General features: G+C 39.2%; 1 protein-coding gene across 1 annotated transcript; it reads right to left on the bottom strand.

The window, feature by feature from the left end:
• Window positions 1-207: 207 nt before the first annotated feature.
• On the bottom strand, window positions 208-17994 carry tonsl (tonsoku-like, DNA repair protein). The gene is made up of 25 exons (XM_055172114.2): window positions 17855-17994; window positions 17559-17688; window positions 15731-15902; window positions 15479-15593; window positions 15231-15376; window positions 15007-15159; window positions 14787-14909; window positions 14510-14708; window positions 14256-14311; window positions 14077-14166; window positions 13184-13256; window positions 12932-13095; window positions 12074-12197; window positions 11735-11952; window positions 11182-11638; window positions 9722-9897; window positions 9450-9550; window positions 9220-9376; window positions 7096-7174; window positions 6352-6659; window positions 3542-3713; window positions 3193-3368; window positions 1295-1368; window positions 1050-1183; window positions 208-703 (listed from the first exon to the last, which is right to left on the bottom strand). Exons 2-25 carry the CDS (start codon window positions 17657-17659, stop codon window positions 501-503), a joined length of 3771 nt encoding a protein of 1256 aa, XP_055028089.2. The 5' UTR covers window positions 17660-17688; window positions 17855-17994; the 3' UTR covers window positions 208-500.
• Window positions 17995-19815: the final 1821 nt, after the last annotated feature.

Raw genomic sequence — 19815 nt, 5'->3', positions numbered from 1 at the left:
GCATCAGAGCGAATGGTGTTGCCTCTGTGCTTTTTTTTAACATTCACACATATTGCAGATCTGCAAAATTTCTCTCTCAATATAATAAAGCTGATGCATGTTTGTTGTCACGTACACTTGGTTTTATTTTTTTTCTATGCAACTGAGAATTAAATGTGTGAAACGCTGTTTTAGTGATCCTGAGCATGAACTTTTACAAAGAGAGTATTTGCTTGGATAAGTATTTTATTGGTCAGTTTCTTCTGTAACTTTAAACCCTCGTTTGGAGGATCATAATACTGTTCACGCTAAATTCTCCAATTTCATACAGAAAATCATAATATCACTAGTTATTCAGTGATAAAGAGAACATGCAGAAATATACAAATAATTATATTTATCATTTTTAAAAAACTGCACACGTTACAATGAGACACATTCACAGACAAACGTGTTTGTTTAAGTGTATCATACCAGAAATACAGCACTGCCTGCCAACACAAACGCCAACTTTGCCAGGTTTACCGTGACGGTCCATTGACGGTCAGCATACATTTAGATTCACGAGAGAAGATGTGCACAGGATCAGTCCTGTTTTCCCAGCTCTGCCGCAATGCATTCTGGTCTAGCTTATTCAGACTTTGAGAACACAAACGCAGATCTCGGATGTGATCGGATAAACTGTCCAAATTCAGTTCACCCCACGGACCGGACACCTGACAGCCTGTGATGAAAAAGAAACGGGAGCTTGTAGTTATACAAAATACGTTGATAACCCGGACGTGATACAATTGACATTCGACCTTATGAACGGGGGCGGATCGTTTTTTAAAACTGCAAACTTAATATTTTTGGATATTTTCAAACATATTGGGTCTTTAACAATGAAGGGCAGTCAGGGCACAGTGGTGAAACATCATGTATCACCCTTTTGGGGTTCGAACTGGCAAGGTTTCCATTTGTGTAACCACTAAACCACTGGGAGCATGTAAATAATATACAGTACATAAAAACACATGATCAGACTAAAAATGAGACATTTAAAGCTGTAAATAGCTATCCGTGATTACCTTGAAGATTGAGGTGGGTCAAAGGTCGCTGGGCCTCCATGAGGGCATTCAGGAGACATCCGAGTCCTGCTGACGTCACAGCAGGGTTGGCTGACAGATCCAAAGAGACCAGAGAAGGACAGACAGGAAGACACCTAAAAACAACAATTTCTTATTATAAAATCATTGCTTTGTATGATGTAATAGCTGCAAATAAATACATTGTGATTAATAAAATAAATAAAAAAATATATAAAATGATTTACCGGGCGATGGACAGTACACTGTGATCCGTGAGGCCATTTCCAGAGAGACTCAAGTGTGTTAGTGTGCAGTCACCCTGAATACCCCAACATACACAAATACAATTACACACAAATAATCACTAAACAATTACATCATTTTTAGTAACACCTTACTAAAAGTCTCCAATGTGTTAATTTCACTTCCTGAAACTGATAACACAGCATCATACTGTTCCATCTTCATAATACTTACAAATACATCTAATATGCATAATTAATAAAATGCATGACATTAAACGTACAAATAATTGCACCAAACTGCATGTTTGTCTTTGTGCATTGGCTTAAAGCCGCTAGAAAATTGTTATTCCTTTTGTTTCCAATAATTGACTCATGTGGCAGGCAGTCATGTAGTAAGCGGGATCATTTACAGGCAGCCGGTTGTTATGGCAAATAAATCTTGCCAGTGTGAGCGGGACACTGACACAAAGATTACTTAAAGGGATACTCCCGTCTCTTCCAAGATTAATATTGGTAGAAAACAGGGATCGGGGAACAACTTCTGACTTTAAAGGGACACAAGGCAAGTCTGAGTATTATTTCTCTACTAGCTCCCCCTAGTGTCTGGGAGTAAATGCTTTCTATATCTGAGACTTGACGAGACTCAAGGACACCGGGTCGGATACAGCGAACTTGCAAGTGGGGTATTCTTCCTACAGACGGTAGGGGCGGGCGAGAGAGTCTTCATTCGTCATGTAATGAGTCATTTAACCATATACAGACTTACGAAGATGATTTATTAACATAAAAATGCTGCCTTGTGTCTCTTTAAATGCCAAAAAGTGGCATTACACAGGGTTCCCACGGGTCCTTGAAATTCTTGAAAGTTTGTGCATCTGGGGGAAAATTTCAAGACCCTGGGAAGTTTTTGAAAATCTACATACATAGATACAGGTCATTGAAAGTGCTTGAATCTATTTTATGCAAGAAGTTTTCTGGAAAAAAGATATTATTCCCTGTGTAGTGTAGGATAATATCATAAAATTTCTAGCCTTTCCAGGTCCAATACCCTCAAATTCAAGGACTAAATGTGGGGACACATTTCAAGCGAGAGCTTCCTTTCGAGGGAACTCGCGCTGCGTCACTGCGGTGACACTTTGGGGACGCCTCCAGGGGTAAGTGCGTCTGAATGTGTATATCAAATTCAACCAATGGTGAGGCTTAATGACAAACACAGGGTGACACAGAAGCCAGGAAGTATAACGCTATCTGAAATATTGCCAAAGACGGCATAACAGGGATGCAGGAAGTATGGCAAGGGAGACGCAGCGTCTCGTTCCCTTCTCAGGGAACAACAGTTACATTCGTAACCCGAGACGTTTTCATGTGTGAAACACAACTATTTTCAAACATTTTCATATCAATCAACATTCGCATACAGAAAATATAATCATTTAAAGCGAACAGTTTAGCACGTGTGCTTAAAAGGCTAGAAATTTGATTATACTACACTACACATAATATGGATTTTTTTTCAGAAAACTTCTTACATAAAATAGATTCAAGCATGCTCAATGACCTGTATCTATGCATGTATATTTTCAAAAATTTCCCAGGGCCTTGAATTATTTCCCCAGATTCACAAACTTTCAAAGATCCGTGGGAACCCTGTAATCTATACAAATGAAAGTGTCATTCAAATGCACCTGTTCAAGATGTTAATATTTTATCTTTAGCCAAAAACAGAGGGAGGTCCCTATTTTATATCTGGGGTCTTTGGCATAAAAATGAGTAAAACACTGCACCAGTTATTTAATTATTTAATTTATCCAGGATTTTTTCAAGACTTAGGAATTATAAAAATGAGCTGATGATGACTATAACATTTTAAATAAAGATGACGTATGAGGTTTAAGAACCTGTGTGAGGATCTTAGTGAGGATTTCCATGGAGGGCTGGTCAGGTGAACCTTTACAGACTGCAGAAAGCTGAAGCCGTGTGAGACTTTGCATCGGTAAAGTCTTCAACAGGAGCTCAAAACCTGTGGACCCCAATGCATTATGGGACAAACACACTGACCTCAGGTTCCCAGTGCCTGCAATCATAAAAGATCAACATGAAGAAGACCATGATCTCATTTCAATTTTATTTATTTCGAATATGACTGCCCTAAAGTAAAGTAATATTACAGATACAACTAAACTTGAAACGGAGTACATTCAGTGACCTAGTTAGTTACTGTACAAGATGTTTAACAAATGCACTCACTGGCCATGGCGTTGGCCAATAAGAGGCGGTGTTGCTGGAGAAAGCGTGCAGAAAGACAACAGGCTTGCAGGGACAGCGTGGAGAGCAGGGGACAGGCGGACAAAATATTCGCTAGCGCTTGCGCCCATCCGTCTCCCAGAGGATTCATACTTAAATTCAACTCCTCTAGACACTACAAAACAGAGACAATGACACATGAATATTAGTGGGGGACGAGCAGCTTATTCATATAAGTGTGAATTTCACATTGCTCCTCTTTAACACTTGGTCATCACCCCCCACACAAATAAACCACAACTTAACCCAACGAAAGGAACAGCAAGTCATTTCTTCTGTGGCCAACTTCAAAAGAACAAAACACATCCTGTCAGGGCTGGAGGACATCACGCTATGATCTGATACTAACGCTTTGTTATTATTAACAGATATGCTTTTATCCAAAGTCACTAGAAATGAGGGAGAAAATAAAAAGTGGACAATATTTTAATTCTCCTCCAGTATTGTATGAATGTACTTTATCAAAGTGGGTTTTTTTTTTAAATTATACTTCACTGCACTCCAAAGTATAATATCACACTATTATCACCACCACATTTCATATTAACACTTAAGTAAATAAAAAATTGAGTATGCATCTATTATCTAATCTAGTAATATTTTTTTGCTTTGGAAAATAACACTTTGATAAAGTACACATACTAAAAAAATGTGTAAAATATTTCACTACTGTCCACCTCTGCTCACTATACAAAGCCCATTTTTATAGTAGTGGAATTAGTTGTGAAATGTCTTATATATTTTAATGAAATTTTCTGTTTATCATCTACAAGCTTCCTGTCATCACACTTTTTTTGAACTGCAGCCTCATGATGCTGCTTTAATCTTAAGTGGCAGGAGCGACCTTTTTCATTTTTGGATTAACAATCCCTTTAACATTATTTACTATTTAAAGGGACATTACACTTTTTTTAAAGTATATTCATTTTCCAGCTCCCTTAGAGTTAAAGATTAGATTTTTACAGTTTTGGAATCCCTTCAACTGATCTCCGAGTCTGGCGCTACCACTAGCACAGCCTAGCACAATCCACTGAATCTGATTAGACCATTAGCATTGCGCTAAAAAAATAACCAAAGAATTTCAATATTTTTTCCTATTTAAAACTTGATTCTTCTGCAGTTACATTGTGTACTAAGATGGACGGAAAACTTTCTAGGCCAATTAAGGCTAGGAACTATACTCCCATTTTGGCGTAATAATCAAGGACTTTGCTGCTGTAACATGGCTGCAGCAGGCGTATTGATATTATGCACTGGCCGAAAATAGTCCACTGCTATTGAAAGTAACCAAGGGGACTATTTTCAGGCAGTGCGTCATATCACTACGCCTGCTGCAGCCATGTTACAGCAGCAAAGTCCTTGATTATTACGCCAGAATGAGAGTATAGTTTCTAGCCATATCGGCCTAGAAAATCACAACTTTTAATTTTCTGTCGGTCTTAAGAGCTCGTTATAGTTGTGCGTAGGTCCTACGGCGTAGCTGCGACGGCGTAGGTTCTGCGTCGGTTTTCATTTATACTTTTGTGTCGTCGTCCGCGTCGACGTGCAAACACACGCACAGAATGCTGGTAGGCAGTTTTACGCATGTAACCACAGTAGCAGTGCGAACGTCAGAGAAGAAGAAGCTTAGCAAGTTAACCCACAAACGAAGAAGAAACAGCAACTTGTTGTGTATAATTTTAGAAGACCAGCAATGATGGAAGTAAATAAACAACGACTTCTGATGCAGTTTGAGTTAAATCACTCCTCAACTTGGCTCATCTTTGTTTTCACCGTCACAAACGGAAATACCTATGACGCAGTTTTTTTTACCTGACGGGAGGGGTTCTGGTGGACCAATCACAGCACTTGCGGTCCGCGTAGATCTGACGCGCTGTTAAAATTTTTGCGAGGTGTGCGTCAGGCTACGCAGAGCTATGCACAGGCTACGGATAGCCTACGCACGACTATAAATCGCCCTTTAGTACATGATGTAACTATTGTACAGAAGAGTCGGAAAAATATCCAAACTCTTTAATAAAAAAAACTTATTTTTTTAGCGCGATGCCAATGGTCCAATCAGACTCAATGGACCATGCCAAGCCACGCCAAAATTGGCACCGCCAGACCCAGAGATCAGCTGAATGGATCCCAAAATGGTAAAAATCAAATGTGTAACTCTAGGGGAGCTAGAAAATGAGCATATTTAAAAAATAAAGTGGAGTGTCCCTTTAACAGAAACACAGCAACTAACATGCATATGCAGAAACGATTAAAACATATCAAACTATCCTGCCAGTTTATGGTTGTAAATTAAGACGTCTTTTGTTTAAACCCTACGTATATGGACTTTTGATAACCGGTATAGGCTGGCTGAATTCACTACAGCTATGAATAGCTATTTTAAGATTTCACAGGTCAGGAACAGCGTCACTTGATTTTCACGAAATAGCAGACTTGTGACTAACTAGGTTAGATGCGGCTTACTTAAAGTAACACACACGCCCTCTTCATCACCTTTTACAAACCGTGAAGAGGTGTTCGAGAAAAGCTCAACTGCAAACTTTTCCCATTTTAGTTTCAATACAACTAGTTTCACAGAGCGTCCAATAAAAGCAATAAGCTGTCAATGATATTACATAAATTATTCTGATGTGTAGATGAGTAATAAATAAAAGATTTATCCAATTAGTAGACAAAACAATAAAGACTAATCAATAGTAATGACAAAGTAATGATTTTCTGTGCAAAAAGTAACTAAAGAACATAATTACAGGAAATGCATGTTGACTCCGCCTCTCAATTGCATCCGATGCTTTACTGAGTCCCTCTCCTGTGATCTGATTGGCTGATATGTCTAAAATCCTCAGCCTGGGCATAGTGGCAGCAGCAGACATCAGTTCGGGTAAGAGGTCGTCGTTCAGACGGTTGGCAGAGAGCCGTAGCTCGGTCAGACTGGCCTGTAGTTTTAATGCTCGGAGGAGAGGAGCCAGTGACGCGGGCGGCAAACTCAATCCAGAAACGTTCACACAGGAACTGTTATCCTGAACCTCGCACAATCGAGAAACACGCTTGTTCTCCTCTGAAACACACACATAGATGTGCACAAAAAACATAGATGTGCAAAGTTACTGGCAAACTATAAAACATGCTTGAGATAAAGTAGTGCATAGCTGAAGGATGCAGAAGGATAAATGATAAAAGCATTTCAACATTGGTGTTTTTTGTACGACTTTACAATAAGGTTGTATTTGTTAACATTAGTTAATGCATTAGCTAACATAAACCAACAAGCATTTATTAATCTCAGTTCATGTTAATTTTAACATTTACTAATACATTTTTAAAATCAAAAATTGTAACTGTTAACCTTTAACTAATATTAACAAAGCTTACTGTTAGTTCATATTAGCCAATGCATTTACTAATGCTAACAAGTACAACATTATTGTAAAGTTTCACCATTTCATCACAGTAGTTGTTTTAAAAAAGCATTACGTGTAAATAAAGTCACTCACCCACTGCAAGAGTCTGACACGCTTTCCTATAGCGCTCGGGGAGCGGAGGTAAATCCCACGAACAAACTTCAGCAACAACCTGCAGACAATAAATCGCTATCAATACTTACTAGATGCGTTTCCATTAAAGAAACTTTAGCAATATTTTCTAAATGTCGACAAAAAACTATTGTAAAATAAGAGCATTTCCATTAACAGATGTCATGCGACTTAAGTGTAAGTTATGGTTGTGCCTAGGATCTATGCCGTAGGTTATGCGTAGGCTGTACGTAGCCTGACACGCACCTCAACAAAATTTAAACAACGGGTTTGTTCTACGCAGACCGCAAGCACTGTGATTGGTCCACTAGTCAGGTAAAAAAAAATCTGTCTCGAATTTCTTCATGGGCATCAACGGTAAAAACAAACATGGGCCAAGTTGAGGAGTGATTTAACTCAAACTGCAATAAAGGTCGCTGTCCATTTACTTTCATCACTGCTGGCTTTCTTCCATCATACACAACAAGCTACTACTTCTTCATTCATTTGTGGGTTTACTGGCTGCTTTTTTTTGCTGTTGCATTGGTACTGTGGGTTACACGTGCAGAAACTGCCTACTAGCGGTCTGCATGTGTAATTGCACATCGACGCGATAAATCATCCCAAAAACCACGCTGACGGGTGTAATCGGCTTTATACGCCGCCGCCAAGACTGACATGCGATTGACATCAAAATACAACTAGAGTGACTTAAAAAGCATACAGAGCAGTCGACTACCGAATTGCTTTTGCAGTGTTTGATGTCACGCTTGTCGGTTCTTGTGATGCCACATTAAGTCGAACACACCTCTTCTGACTTGTCCTCCAACAAAACATACCGCATCATGTTTGAAGATTGATCATGTGACTTTTACGCACGTCAAGTGTCATGTAAAGCGAAAGAAAAAATTTCCATTGCAGTTTATCGACATACTCCTTTATTGAAAAAACACCTGAGAGAAAACTTTTTGTTATATATGGGAGTTTATGCGAAATTGCTGTGTTACCATTGGGCACATTTTCAATTCATGCAATTTGAAGGCCAATGGAAATGCAGCTAAAGAGACGATCACTTAAAGGTGCAGTGTGTAATTTTTTAGAAGGATCTCTTGACATAAATGCAAAATATTAAACTATATGATCAGGGGTGTATAAAGACTTTTCAAAATGCACCGTTATGTTTTTATTACCTTAGAATGAGATGTTTTATCTACTTATACAGAGGGTCCCCATACATGGAAGTCGGCATTTTGTGCCGCCATGTTTCTACAGAAGCCCTTAACAGACAAACTTTTTTGACTAAATTGCCTCCGACGATGACATGTTTGACCGGTGGCGACTGACGTAGCTTCTCTATGCATTTCAAAAGCGAGGGGTGAGCAGTGGACTGAGCCGTTGGTTGCAATGCGCAACCTCACCACTAGATGGTGCACAAATTTACACACTGCACCTTTAAAGGTGCATTGTGCAACTTTTAGAGGGATCTTTTGACAGAAATGCAATATAATCTACACTACTGTATTATCAGTGGTGTATAAAGACCTTACATAATAAACTGAATTGTTTTTATTACCTTAGAATGAGACGTTTTTATCTACATACACCTCTCCTTACATGGAAGTTGCTCTCATAAGTAACCCTAAATGAAACAAACTGCTCTATAGAGATCGCATTTCTTCCCTACGTTGTATCACACAAAAAAAATTTGTCCTGTGGAGGCTAACATATGCGTTTTAGAATTGAGGGGTGAGCTGTTGCAATATCACAATTTCACCACTAGATAAAATTTACAAACACCACTTTTAATTTTATTTTAATTCAGTCTACAATTATTTCATATACAATCATGTGGCCTGAGAAGATTTGCACAAGTATTTTATTATAGCTTTTGGGTAATTTGTACTAAAGCGTGTTACTGCTTTTCGAACGGTCTCTATAGGAATAGCTGCTCAGGGTGTGTGTGTGATCACGGCATGTGTTCAGTTCTCACTGGGATTGATTAAATGCCAGGGTCACTTCGAGTATGTGTTGACCAACATGTCACTTTCATTTCACTTTCAAAGGTGCTAAAGACACAATAATAATAATAATGTGTGTGTCACTGACCTCTTCATTAGTGTGCAGTACAGCCAGCAGTGGATCTGTGGGTAGAAGAAGAGCGCCCTCTTTCTGCAGGGAGAGACGTGGCAGTAATCCACACGTCTGATAGTAACGCTGAGCGGCCTGATCACACAACCAAGCTACTGTACAGTTGTCTGCCTCACTAAAGACAACATAATATTCATAAATACACACATCAACATAATCTGATACATACACAGACAAACATATCAGACCTGTGTGGGACTGGAATCAAGAAGACGTTATCCTGAACTCTGACCCTCATTCTGATTGGTGTAGGCACATGGGACGTCCTGCTCTGGGCTTGTGTCTGTGGCTTTGAAAAACAACAGTAGTACATATGTTATAAGACATTTACTAATTTATTCATTCCATAACTGTCCACCAAACCTATAATAATAAAAGTGATGGGTGTATTTTTTAATCAGTTTGAGGTAACCAGCCTGCATTTCATATCCGATTTAGCCAATGAAACAGTCTGTATTACCATTGGCTGATAGGGCAGAGGTGCAGGCTCAGGGTCTTGGATTGTGGTTGGGCTCTGTGACCTGCTGACCTCTCGTCTACCCAGCATCACCATTCCAGGCAGTTGATTCATCTTTACTTGTCGAGACTTATTGGCTCCCTTTTTCAGAGAGAGACCTCTGCTGGAGGAACTCTGAACTGCAAAGACAAAGAGAAATGTTTCTCCTATGTAAGTCAATGGTGCTTTCGTTTGCTGCTTTAATACAAATATTTTCGCTTGTGGTCAGCAGAACAAAGAAAGAAATATGGGCTTGAACCAACATGATGCTGAGTAAATGACGACAAAACTCCCCTTTAAAACCCTTGGTAGAGAAATTGAACAAAATTGATGTTCCTATGGCACGCATCATCACTACGACACCTCGTTTACAGCATTGCCATTCGTTTACACGGGTGCTTTCCAGAACTGATCCGGACAATGTTACTAGGTTGCTATTTTTGGATCGACCCCGGGATCAATTCTGGGACGTGTTGGCATTCTAGCAATTCTATAGTAATTCTATAGTATAGTAATTTTCAGTAAAAATATCTAAAAATTCTTAAATTAAAATGCATTTTCTTGATGAGCAAAATGACATAGAAAAATTAGTCTAGTTTTTAGACAAAAAATATAAACTAAGTAAATAAGTGCATAAAACAAGCAAAAAAAATCTGCCAATGGAATAAGAAACATTTTCTTGAAATAAGTTTATTTTTTTTCATAAACACTTAATTCAAGAAAATTTTCTTATTCCATTGGCAGATGTTTTTGCTTGTTTTAAGCACAAATTTGCTAAAATTTTATATTTTTTGTCTGAAAACTAGACTTATTTTCCTAGTTCAATTTGCTCATTAAGCAAATACAGTACATCTTAATTTAAGAATTTTTTTTAGATATTTTTACTGAAAACAAGACAAAAGTACTAAGTAAGAAAGTCATTTTTTGCAAGGTGGTAATTTTATGCACTTCAAAAAAATTATTTTAAGACAAAAATTTCTTTGTATTTTTGTCTTGTTTTCAGAAGAAATATCTAAATTCTTAAATTAAGATGCTTTTTCTTGATGAGCAAAACGACCCAAAAAAATAAGTCTAGTTTTTGGACCAAGGATATCAGATTTGGGTGATTTTGTGCATTAAACAAGCAAAAAAATCTGCCAATGGGGTGAGCAACATTTTTTTTCTTAAACACCAAATTCAAGAAAAATTCAAGAAAAATTTGCTTACCCCATTGGCAAATTTTGCTTGTTTTGTGCACAAAATCACTTAAATTTTATATATTTGGTCTAAAAACTAGACTTATTTTCTTGGGTCATTTTGCTCATAAAGAAAAAGCATCTTAATAAAAAAAATGTAGATATTTTTACTCAAAACAAGTAATTTTTAGCAGTGTAGGATCCACGCTCTGTGTAAAAGTGGTAAAATTGATCACGTGTGCCACAAACCTTTTGGCTGTGCTTCAGTAGATGCAGTGTAATGATTGTAATTTTTCCTAGTCGTTTCCTGTGGGACACTATGCTCAGAAACTCTCCGTTTCTTTTTGGGCTGAATGTCTCCCAAATCATCCTCCAACCAATCATCTGCCCGATACTCGTCTTCAGGGACCAAAGCTGATCTGCTGTTGACTGACACGGCTGGAGTGCTACTGAAGGCCGGCTCTGATAGGCTCTGAGAGAAAAGGCGGGATTTGGCACTGCCCAGGTTCTGTATGACCTTCTGGTACTGTATTCTTCCCGATACTGCCGGCGGAGGCGACGGGGCATCTCTGATCCCGTAAGTGGATGGCACTTCCTGGCTTGGCGGGACTTCCTGTGGGGACGGGGCGGGTGGCAAGCGTTGTGCTGATCGAACAGGACGCAAAGGGCTGATTGAACAGTCCGAGTCTGAAAAATCGCTTTCGATCTAAAAGTGACAAAAGAGAATTAAAAAAAAAAAGTTAAACGGCACAAATATAATTTCTTAGTCTGTTAAAACAAAAAACACAAGATCCAGTCGTACCCCATACAGAACTTCCACTTCCATCCCCCGTGGCCGTCCAGAAGAGCCCCTGTTTCTGGAGGCGGAGTTTTTGGGGCTGGCCTCCGGGCGAGGAACAGTATGCTGCGGTGAGGCGGTCATCTCATCTTTCTGCAGTAGTGGTTCTGAATATTCAGCATCGAAGAGCTGACTATCCTGTAGCTCCCTCTGCTGACGCGGAGCAGCCGGCACAACACGAACTAGACAAACAATTTATTACTGCATACATGTTCATGTTGGACAAACACAAACTACCTCAAAAAGTTATCAAAACTTGCTGAAATCTAAACGATGTTATAAAGATTTAACACTGATTCTCACCGTCTCCTGACAAAGCTCTCTTCAGAAGTTTCTCCGTCTCCAAACACTCCTGCTTCGTCTCTTGGTCTAACTGTCGACTGTACGTATTATACCACTGACGCAGTGTGTCTAGAGGTGTGTGTCCCTACAACAACAACACATTAGACAAGATTCATACAGGAAACAAAATCATCGTTTCAAATAACCCAAGCTGGTTGGCTGATTTTAGCTGGTCTCCCAGCCGGGTTTTAGCTGGTTGCGATTGTGTAGCAGGCTGATTTTAGAGGGGTTTTGATTAGAAAGCATGCTGAAAGACCAGCTTTGCCAGGCTGGGAGGACCAGTTTAAACCAGCTACTTCCATCTTAAACCAGCTAAGACCAGTCAACCAACTTAGCCAAACTAGCCTGACTAGCTAAGACGAACTAAAGGTTGGGTGGTTATTAGGGTGCATATAACATTTAGTTCTTTTCCTTTTTAGTTTTTTCCTTACTTTTTGGCTTATTTAAAGGACATTAAGGTGCGGTATTATCCTCTTCTGACATCACAAGGGGAGCTAGATTTCAATGACCTATTTTTTCACATGCTTGCAGAGAATGGTTTACCAAAACTAAGTTACTGGATTGATCTTTTTCACATTATCTAGATTGATAGAAGCACTGGGGACCCAATTATAGCACTTTCAAGATTTTCATATGTCAGTTACAAATACAGTTCATTATGTAAATACACCACTGATAATATAATTATGTATATTTTAATGCATTACTATTAAGAGATCCTTTTAAAAAATTACACAGTGCACTTTTAAAATATACATAAACTCAAACAGATACACGGACCTGTGTACAATTTAGCTATTAAACATTTGCGTGTCTGACCTTGCCATTGCGAACAGTGACGGACGCCCCCCTCTGTATCAGCAGTCGAGCTACATGAAAGTGTCCACAGTTCAGGGTGTCATGCAAGGGCGTAACCCCGTCACAGTCTCGACCTCCCGGGTCATTTATATTTGCTCCATGTTCCAGCAGTAAAGCAACGATCTCTAAACAAAATAAAAAAACATAAATTTTTGCCCTCTGACGGTCTAAAACTTCACCACTCGAATTCATAGCAAGTAAACAATAAAATACCTTCATGACCGTAGTTACAGGCTTCATGCAGAGCTGTCCACCCACAATAATCTCTGAGGTTCACAGGATGACCCTATGAGGCAGAAACAGACACACAAGACTTAAAAAAAGATCTAGTTTACACCTGGTTAACCCAGTCAAGTAGAGCTTCATAACGATTAATCGCGACTAATCGTTTGCAGAATAAAAGTTTTTGTTTATATTATATATGCGTGTGTACTGTACTGTATATAATAATTATGTATATACAAATAAACACACACACACACACACACACACACACACACACATAGTGGCAGTCGGTTTTCGAAGGTGCACGATGCAAAGCTCATTAAAGCTCGTGTGTTTGGATCGTCATGTTAAAATATGTGTTCGGCGCGTCATGTTAACCATGTGTATCATGCGTTTAGTCAAAATACGTGAATGCTGCACACGAGTCTAAAGGGTTTATGATAAAAGACACACTTGAGTTTGTCAGATACTAGCTTAATCTCATGTGTAATCAGAGTTTAGTGTTAAGTTAGTGTTTTGCGAGTATTTTGTGGACGTGACACACACGCATATATAACTTTAAGACAAAATATATTTATCAATTTTAAAATATAATTTATAGAAATAAAAATTTATATACACAATTATTATATACAGTACACACACATATATGATGTAAACAAAAACTTTTATACCTCTATAGTGATTGGGCTGCAAGCGATTAGTCGCGATTAATCGTAATTTAGCCCTATCACTTTAGAGGACTTCTTCTCCCAAACAATCACAACTTATTCGGATGTTTAATTGAACCCATAATTTTGTTGTCCTGGTGTCCTGCTCTACCAGAACCAAAGAAACCCCACAAACCACAGAAACAGCATTAGCATGAGTTTTAAACCCACCTGCTCAACCAGGTATTGGACCTGTTTTAGGTTCCCCTCGATACAGGCCCTATGGAGAACAGTCTCTCCCTTTTCGTTCCTCCGGTTCCACTGCACAGACGAAAGAACAGCAAACATAAAAGATCATAAAATAATCGTAAATAAATAAACAAACCTCATAACCTGCAAAATCACCTCACCCTCTGAGTCTTTCTCCTGCCCGAGACCATTTTATCATAACCGTCCAGATCCTCATCTGTACAAACATTCAGAAATAAACATCTTAGGAGTACCACAAAAACACCATGGTACAGAATTGAACTAATTCACTACCATTTTATTCATCAAACAACAGTACTTTTTCTTACTTACAAAATAATACCATGGTATAAAAAAGAGAGTATTGTCAAAATACATACTGCATAAGCAGAAGGCACGTGTTATTCTGTATTACCCGAGTCTGAGCACTGGATGTCACTGTCCTCCAGCGGTTCACTGTTCTCCATCTCTTCATCTTCATCATCCTCATCTTCGCTCTCCTCCAGACTCCGCCCATCACGCTCACACAGTTCCTGCAGCCGCGCCTCCGTGTCATCACACTGGGAGGAGCCGCAGCGCCGCTGGGCCTGTAACCACGCCCTCAAGACCCGTCTCTGAACACACAACCAAATCGAACGTCACGTGTCATGCTAAACCTGTCCTGTCTTAAAGTTGAAAACGCAGAAACTGACCTGTAGCTTCACTTCTGATCTCTCAGCGCAGCTCAGAGCCGAAGTGTAACTGGCATCCATTTTCTCCATAGACTCGCCCATCTCATCCTGACAGGTAGCGATGTTCAGCCACGTCTTACACTCCTGACATGATAGAAATATCGAGGACGTTTAAGGGGCTTAAACACAGGTTTTATTTACGTACATTTGTGTTTCATTTAATTTGATTAGCTCAGTTCACCTCTTTCGGGTTTCCCTGTCTCAGTTGAAGCTCCTGTCTGTAATGCTCCACAGCTTTGTGATGCTGTCGCAGGTCTGTGTACGTGGCCGCCAGCGACACGTGAATTACGGCTAACTCGCGGGCCGGCCTTCCTAAAGCCCCCGCGCACGCCAGCTAAACACATCCAGACGCACGCAGTCAGGACTTGTCATTCGAGGTACAAACGTTTGTAAAAATATTCTTACCTGTGTTTGATAAGCCTCCAAAGCCTTGTTATAGCAGCCCACTTTACAGTAGAGATCACCCAACTGCTCGGCCAGCCCCATGGCCTCATGGGAAAACTTCTCGCTCGTTTCTGATGCCGCCTGCTCCAGCTGACAGCCTCGGATCGCTACGAAGTTCAAAACAAAATTCAAGCAGCAAGCTTATCGAGAGCTCCGTTGTAGATTTCGTGTGGCACTTATATATCTGACCTTTTATGTTTTTGTCTCACCGTGTTTAAAATCTCTCTTCACAGCTTCTCGTTCTGCAGGCTGTTGGGAGCCCAGACAGAAGGATTTCTTCAGAGATCGCCGGGCTGCCGCAAAATCACCAAGATGAAGCAATATCTGAACATAAGAGAGAAATGTAGCTGTTTTTACATCATTGATGCATTTGGAAGATGCTTTTATCCAAAGTGTGTTCCTCAGGGATAAACCCATGAACTTTGCGCTGCTAAATTGACTGATGCGGTTTGGATAGTTACCTTGCCAATGCTATGGAAACATTCGCTCTCGCTGAATTTATCCTTGTTTTTACGGGCACATTCTTTAGACTGCTCAAAACAACGCATGGCACGAGAGTGCTGCCCGTTTCGGAAGTGGATGCTGCCCAGGTTGAAATTGGCACGGTAGAGATCTTCTACAAGGTTGTTCTTCCTGAAATCAATTTTTTTATTATTTTTGCACCAAAACTGAGTTAAATATTATTATTTTACATAAAAACATTTTAGGGGCAGTTTCCTGGACAGGGCTTATCCTAGTCCTTCCAGACAAAAATGGATGTTTGAGCTGCCTTAATTTAAAAACACTTTGTACTGACATATCTTAACATACATCAGTGCCATTGTTTTGTCTCAAGATGCACACCAGTTTTATTTGTAAAAACTACTTGAATGCCCTAATACAGTGGTTTTCGAACTGGGGGCCGCGAGATGGTGCCAGGGGGGCCCCAGTTTTATGACATTTTATGAAATACATTAATTTATCATGAATTCTGTGTAATTCAATCTAAAAAAAATAAGGCTACTAACCAAAAGCACTATTTTCTTTTTTGTATTATTTAATGTTTTTTTTATTAAAATTTTGAGTTTTAGAACCTTTTTTTGTCACAAATTTTCTTTGGGAGGCCTTACACAAGGGGGCCGCACGCTGAAAAAGTTTGGGAACCACTGCCCTAATATACCAAAGGCCTAGTCCTGGATTAATCTAAACCATGTCCGAGAAACAACCCCGTAATATTTTACCATTCAAATCTTTTAATGAAAATTGTTCATTCTTAATAGGGAAAAGCTATTAAAGCCACAATATGTAGGATTTTTACCACTATAGGTCATTATTACACAATAACAAAGGCGATGCTTAACGACGTTATGAAGAAGAGTGGAACGATGCGAGATGGTGTTTCCACCAACCAGAGATGTAACCGTGGGTTCACACCAGCCACGTTTGAGGTGTCAAATTTGCGTCTTGTTTGCCGCTTTAACATTTTGAGTTTACTCGCTTCATTCGCGTGTGAAAGCCACGCGTGAAATTCTAGTCATCGAGACATTCACGCGGAAATTCGCGTCATTGGAGGGGCTTCTGCTACTCCACTCGCATCCTGTAATCACGTCACTAATAGAGCAAGCTCCTGATTGGTTAACGCGGCGCGTTTTTCCGCCAAAGTTCACATTTTTCAACTCGCGGCAACGCTTAATTCGTGCCAGTCATGCAAACTAGACGCGTGAATGAGGCGGAATCGCACTTGCCGCGCTAAACGCCTAATTCGCGCCGCAAGACCTCCAGAAGCGCATCAACATGTCTTCACATTGACATAACATTGAAATCACTCGCGCTTGACGCCTCTATCACGGCTGGTGTGAACGGAGCATAAGGAATTTACTAATCATGTTCACAAATGAGGTAATGAATTAACGTACGTTTGATCATATTATTTTATGCCATTGTAATGAATTGGCTGCAAGGCACAACAGCTTTCCGCAAACCGGAAACTGAGGATAGCACGGATATTAAGTCAGCAAAAGGGTGACAATTACAAGACAGACAAGAGACGAGCCATTATTCAAAACAGCAATCTCTCTGGATTTTGGGATAATGCAATAAATATCTCACAATGTGCAAGTGGTTTTATTACAAAATCTTACATATTGTGGCTTTAATCTAATTGCATAAAATTGTATTTATTTTGTATGAGGTTACGACAGAGGCCTGCCCTACACCTGCACATAAGATGGCTTTAGGGTGATCAAAACGGGCACATTTTTCTTTTGGGGTACATTGCAGTTTGCTAATTTACAGGTAGGAGTTTCTTACTCAGCGATATAGATGCTCTGTCTGATGAGATCACTGCATCGCTGTGGTTCCTTCAATCCATCATACACACAACCCAGATTCAGGAGGAGACGAGCTTTCATTTCACTGAGCTCTCGCGAGGAGACGGTACCTGCAGACGGAGAGAAAACACAGTCAAATCATTTCATTTCTGTATTATTTCTTTAATATTTCTCAATATAATATTAGATGACACATTAAGTCTGTCAGCTTGTGCTCATTATCAAACGTACCAAATTATTTGTGGGCATTTAAAGTGGACAAGGCTTATTTCTAACCTTCTAACCGCTAATCAACGATGGCAAAGCTCTTTTTAAAAGCATCTTTGGCACGGAGCAAGCTCTCCCGTAATTGGTCAGAATCAAAGAGGAAGAGGTACGTCCGTCCGATGGTAGCCAGGGCTCTCTGCTCCTCTGCGGCATCATTGACGGATCGAGCCAGATCCAGGTGAAGTCTCTGATGCTGAGAGAAAAAAACGCATGTGAGACTCAAAATGTGCGATTCAATTACATTCAATGATTTATTTGGATTCTAGACCTTCAGAGCGGCCTCAATGTTCCACAGCTCAGCGTAACATTCGCCAATCTTCCTATTGGCCACAGCAGAACCAATCACATCGTTCAAAATCTCAGACAGGGACAATTCCTGACGATGCTCTTCGATAGCAGCACGGTAGTCACCTAAGGGAAACCCATGACAACAAAATATACATTTAGAACAGCATGATTAATAAAGACATATTAATTAATTAAAATCATGACAGTTTGTGGATCTTTTGGGGTTTGTACCTGTTTTAGCAAACACCTCTCCGAGCTGATTACACAGACTGGCTTCCTCCTTCAGATTATTGTTGCTTTGTGCTTTAATTTTGGCTTTCTGTAGCTCTGTATACACATGAATAATGCAACTTACACAACACGCGCAAGATAACGTAGTAATAGTAAGAAATAAAAAAGTAAATGCATCTAACTTACAATACATTAACGTCCATATAAACGTTATTAAAAAAAGAATAGTTTATAAAATACACCAAATAAAATACAAAAATACATGTTATACATGATTAATTTACTATTATTATTGTAAATTGTGTTAGATTTGGATTTGCAATAATATTACAGTGTAACATATTAAAAATAAAATAATAATAACATAATGAGGAAGCAAATAACGTTACTAGAAGACAGATGACAGATAGACAGATAGACAGATAGACAGATAGATAGATAGATAGATAGATAGATAGATAGATAGATAGATAGATAGATCAAAAGAAAATTGTTACTTACGTTTGATTTCTTTAGTAGACGTCATTCTATCTGACGTTATCAATAACACAAACACTTACACGCATCTAATAAATAAACACCTTTAGCGGAACCGATCCGCCGCAAGACTTTAAATCGCGTCTTCATTAATCGTTTAACAGCGTGTTTGACATCGATCAGTCGTTATGATCAATAAACTTATCTGTTTTTTCACGATCGGCTTATTCTTTCAAAGCGCCGCGCCAAAGTTTCTGCAAGGGAAACATCGCGTGCCGCTGATTGGCTTGTGTAGTTGACGTCACGTCGCTCCCACAATGCCTTGCCGGAAACCGTCCATATTAAGAGGCCATATCGGTAAGGGCATTTTAAAGCTTTTATTAGTTAATTGCGTGTTTAAAGGTGCCAAAATACATTGATATAATGTTAAATTGTTCTGATTTCTACATCACAAGGTATGTGGCTTTATTAAATGCAAAAATTATCCAGAGGTGGTTTACATGTCCATTTACAACCATAGGATTTGCCTTTAGAATGAAATGGTCATAAATAATAATGTTGAGCTCTGCTATGATTGGCTGTTTCACAGAACAGCGCATTTCAGTAGCTCTGTGCGGGTAAACAGACCTTATGTTTGAGCCTGTATCAGACAAAGATACAGAATTTGAGGAATAATCAATTGTTTGGAGATTGTTAATGGATGTTTACGAGTGGTAAGTTTGTGTTTTTTTTTTTTGTATGGACCTGCAAAACACAACTGTGACGTCAGTAGTAAAATTTAAGCCTAAACACTAGCATATAGCATTAACTGGTATGTAGCGCTAACTCAGCAGTGACAGCTTTGTTTCAGCATTGTAAAATTTTTTGTTTTTTTGCATGATTGTGCTTTATTTTGTATCATAATAATTGTACAATTAAAGCATCATGCAGCAACATTGTAAGCAAACAATCGTAAATGACTACAAGTAATATTT

The sequence above is a fragment of the Misgurnus anguillicaudatus genome, chromosome 7 (assembly GCF_027580225.2).
Source record: "Misgurnus anguillicaudatus chromosome 7, ASM2758022v2, whole genome shotgun sequence".
Lineage (NCBI taxonomy): Eukaryota > Metazoa > Chordata > Actinopteri > Cypriniformes > Cobitidae > Misgurnus > Misgurnus anguillicaudatus.
Note: the sequence above shows the minus strand (reverse complement) of the source record. Positions and strands in the feature narration are given on the sequence as shown.

Excerpts from the sequence above, each read along its gene's own strand:
- tonsl (XM_055172114.2), bottom strand. The coding sequence starts at position 17,659 with ATGAAAGCTCGTCTCCTCCTGAATCTGGGTTGTGTGTATGATGGATTG. Across the intron at positions 15,160-15,230 it reads TGGAGGCTTATCAAACACAG|CTGGCGTGCGCGGGGGCTTT; the intron begins GTAAGAATATTT and ends GGATGTGTTTAG. Across the intron at positions 7,175-9,219 it reads TACTGCACACTAATGAAGAG|GTTGTTGCTGAAGTTTGTTC; the intron begins GTCAGTGACACA and ends TATTGTCTGCAG.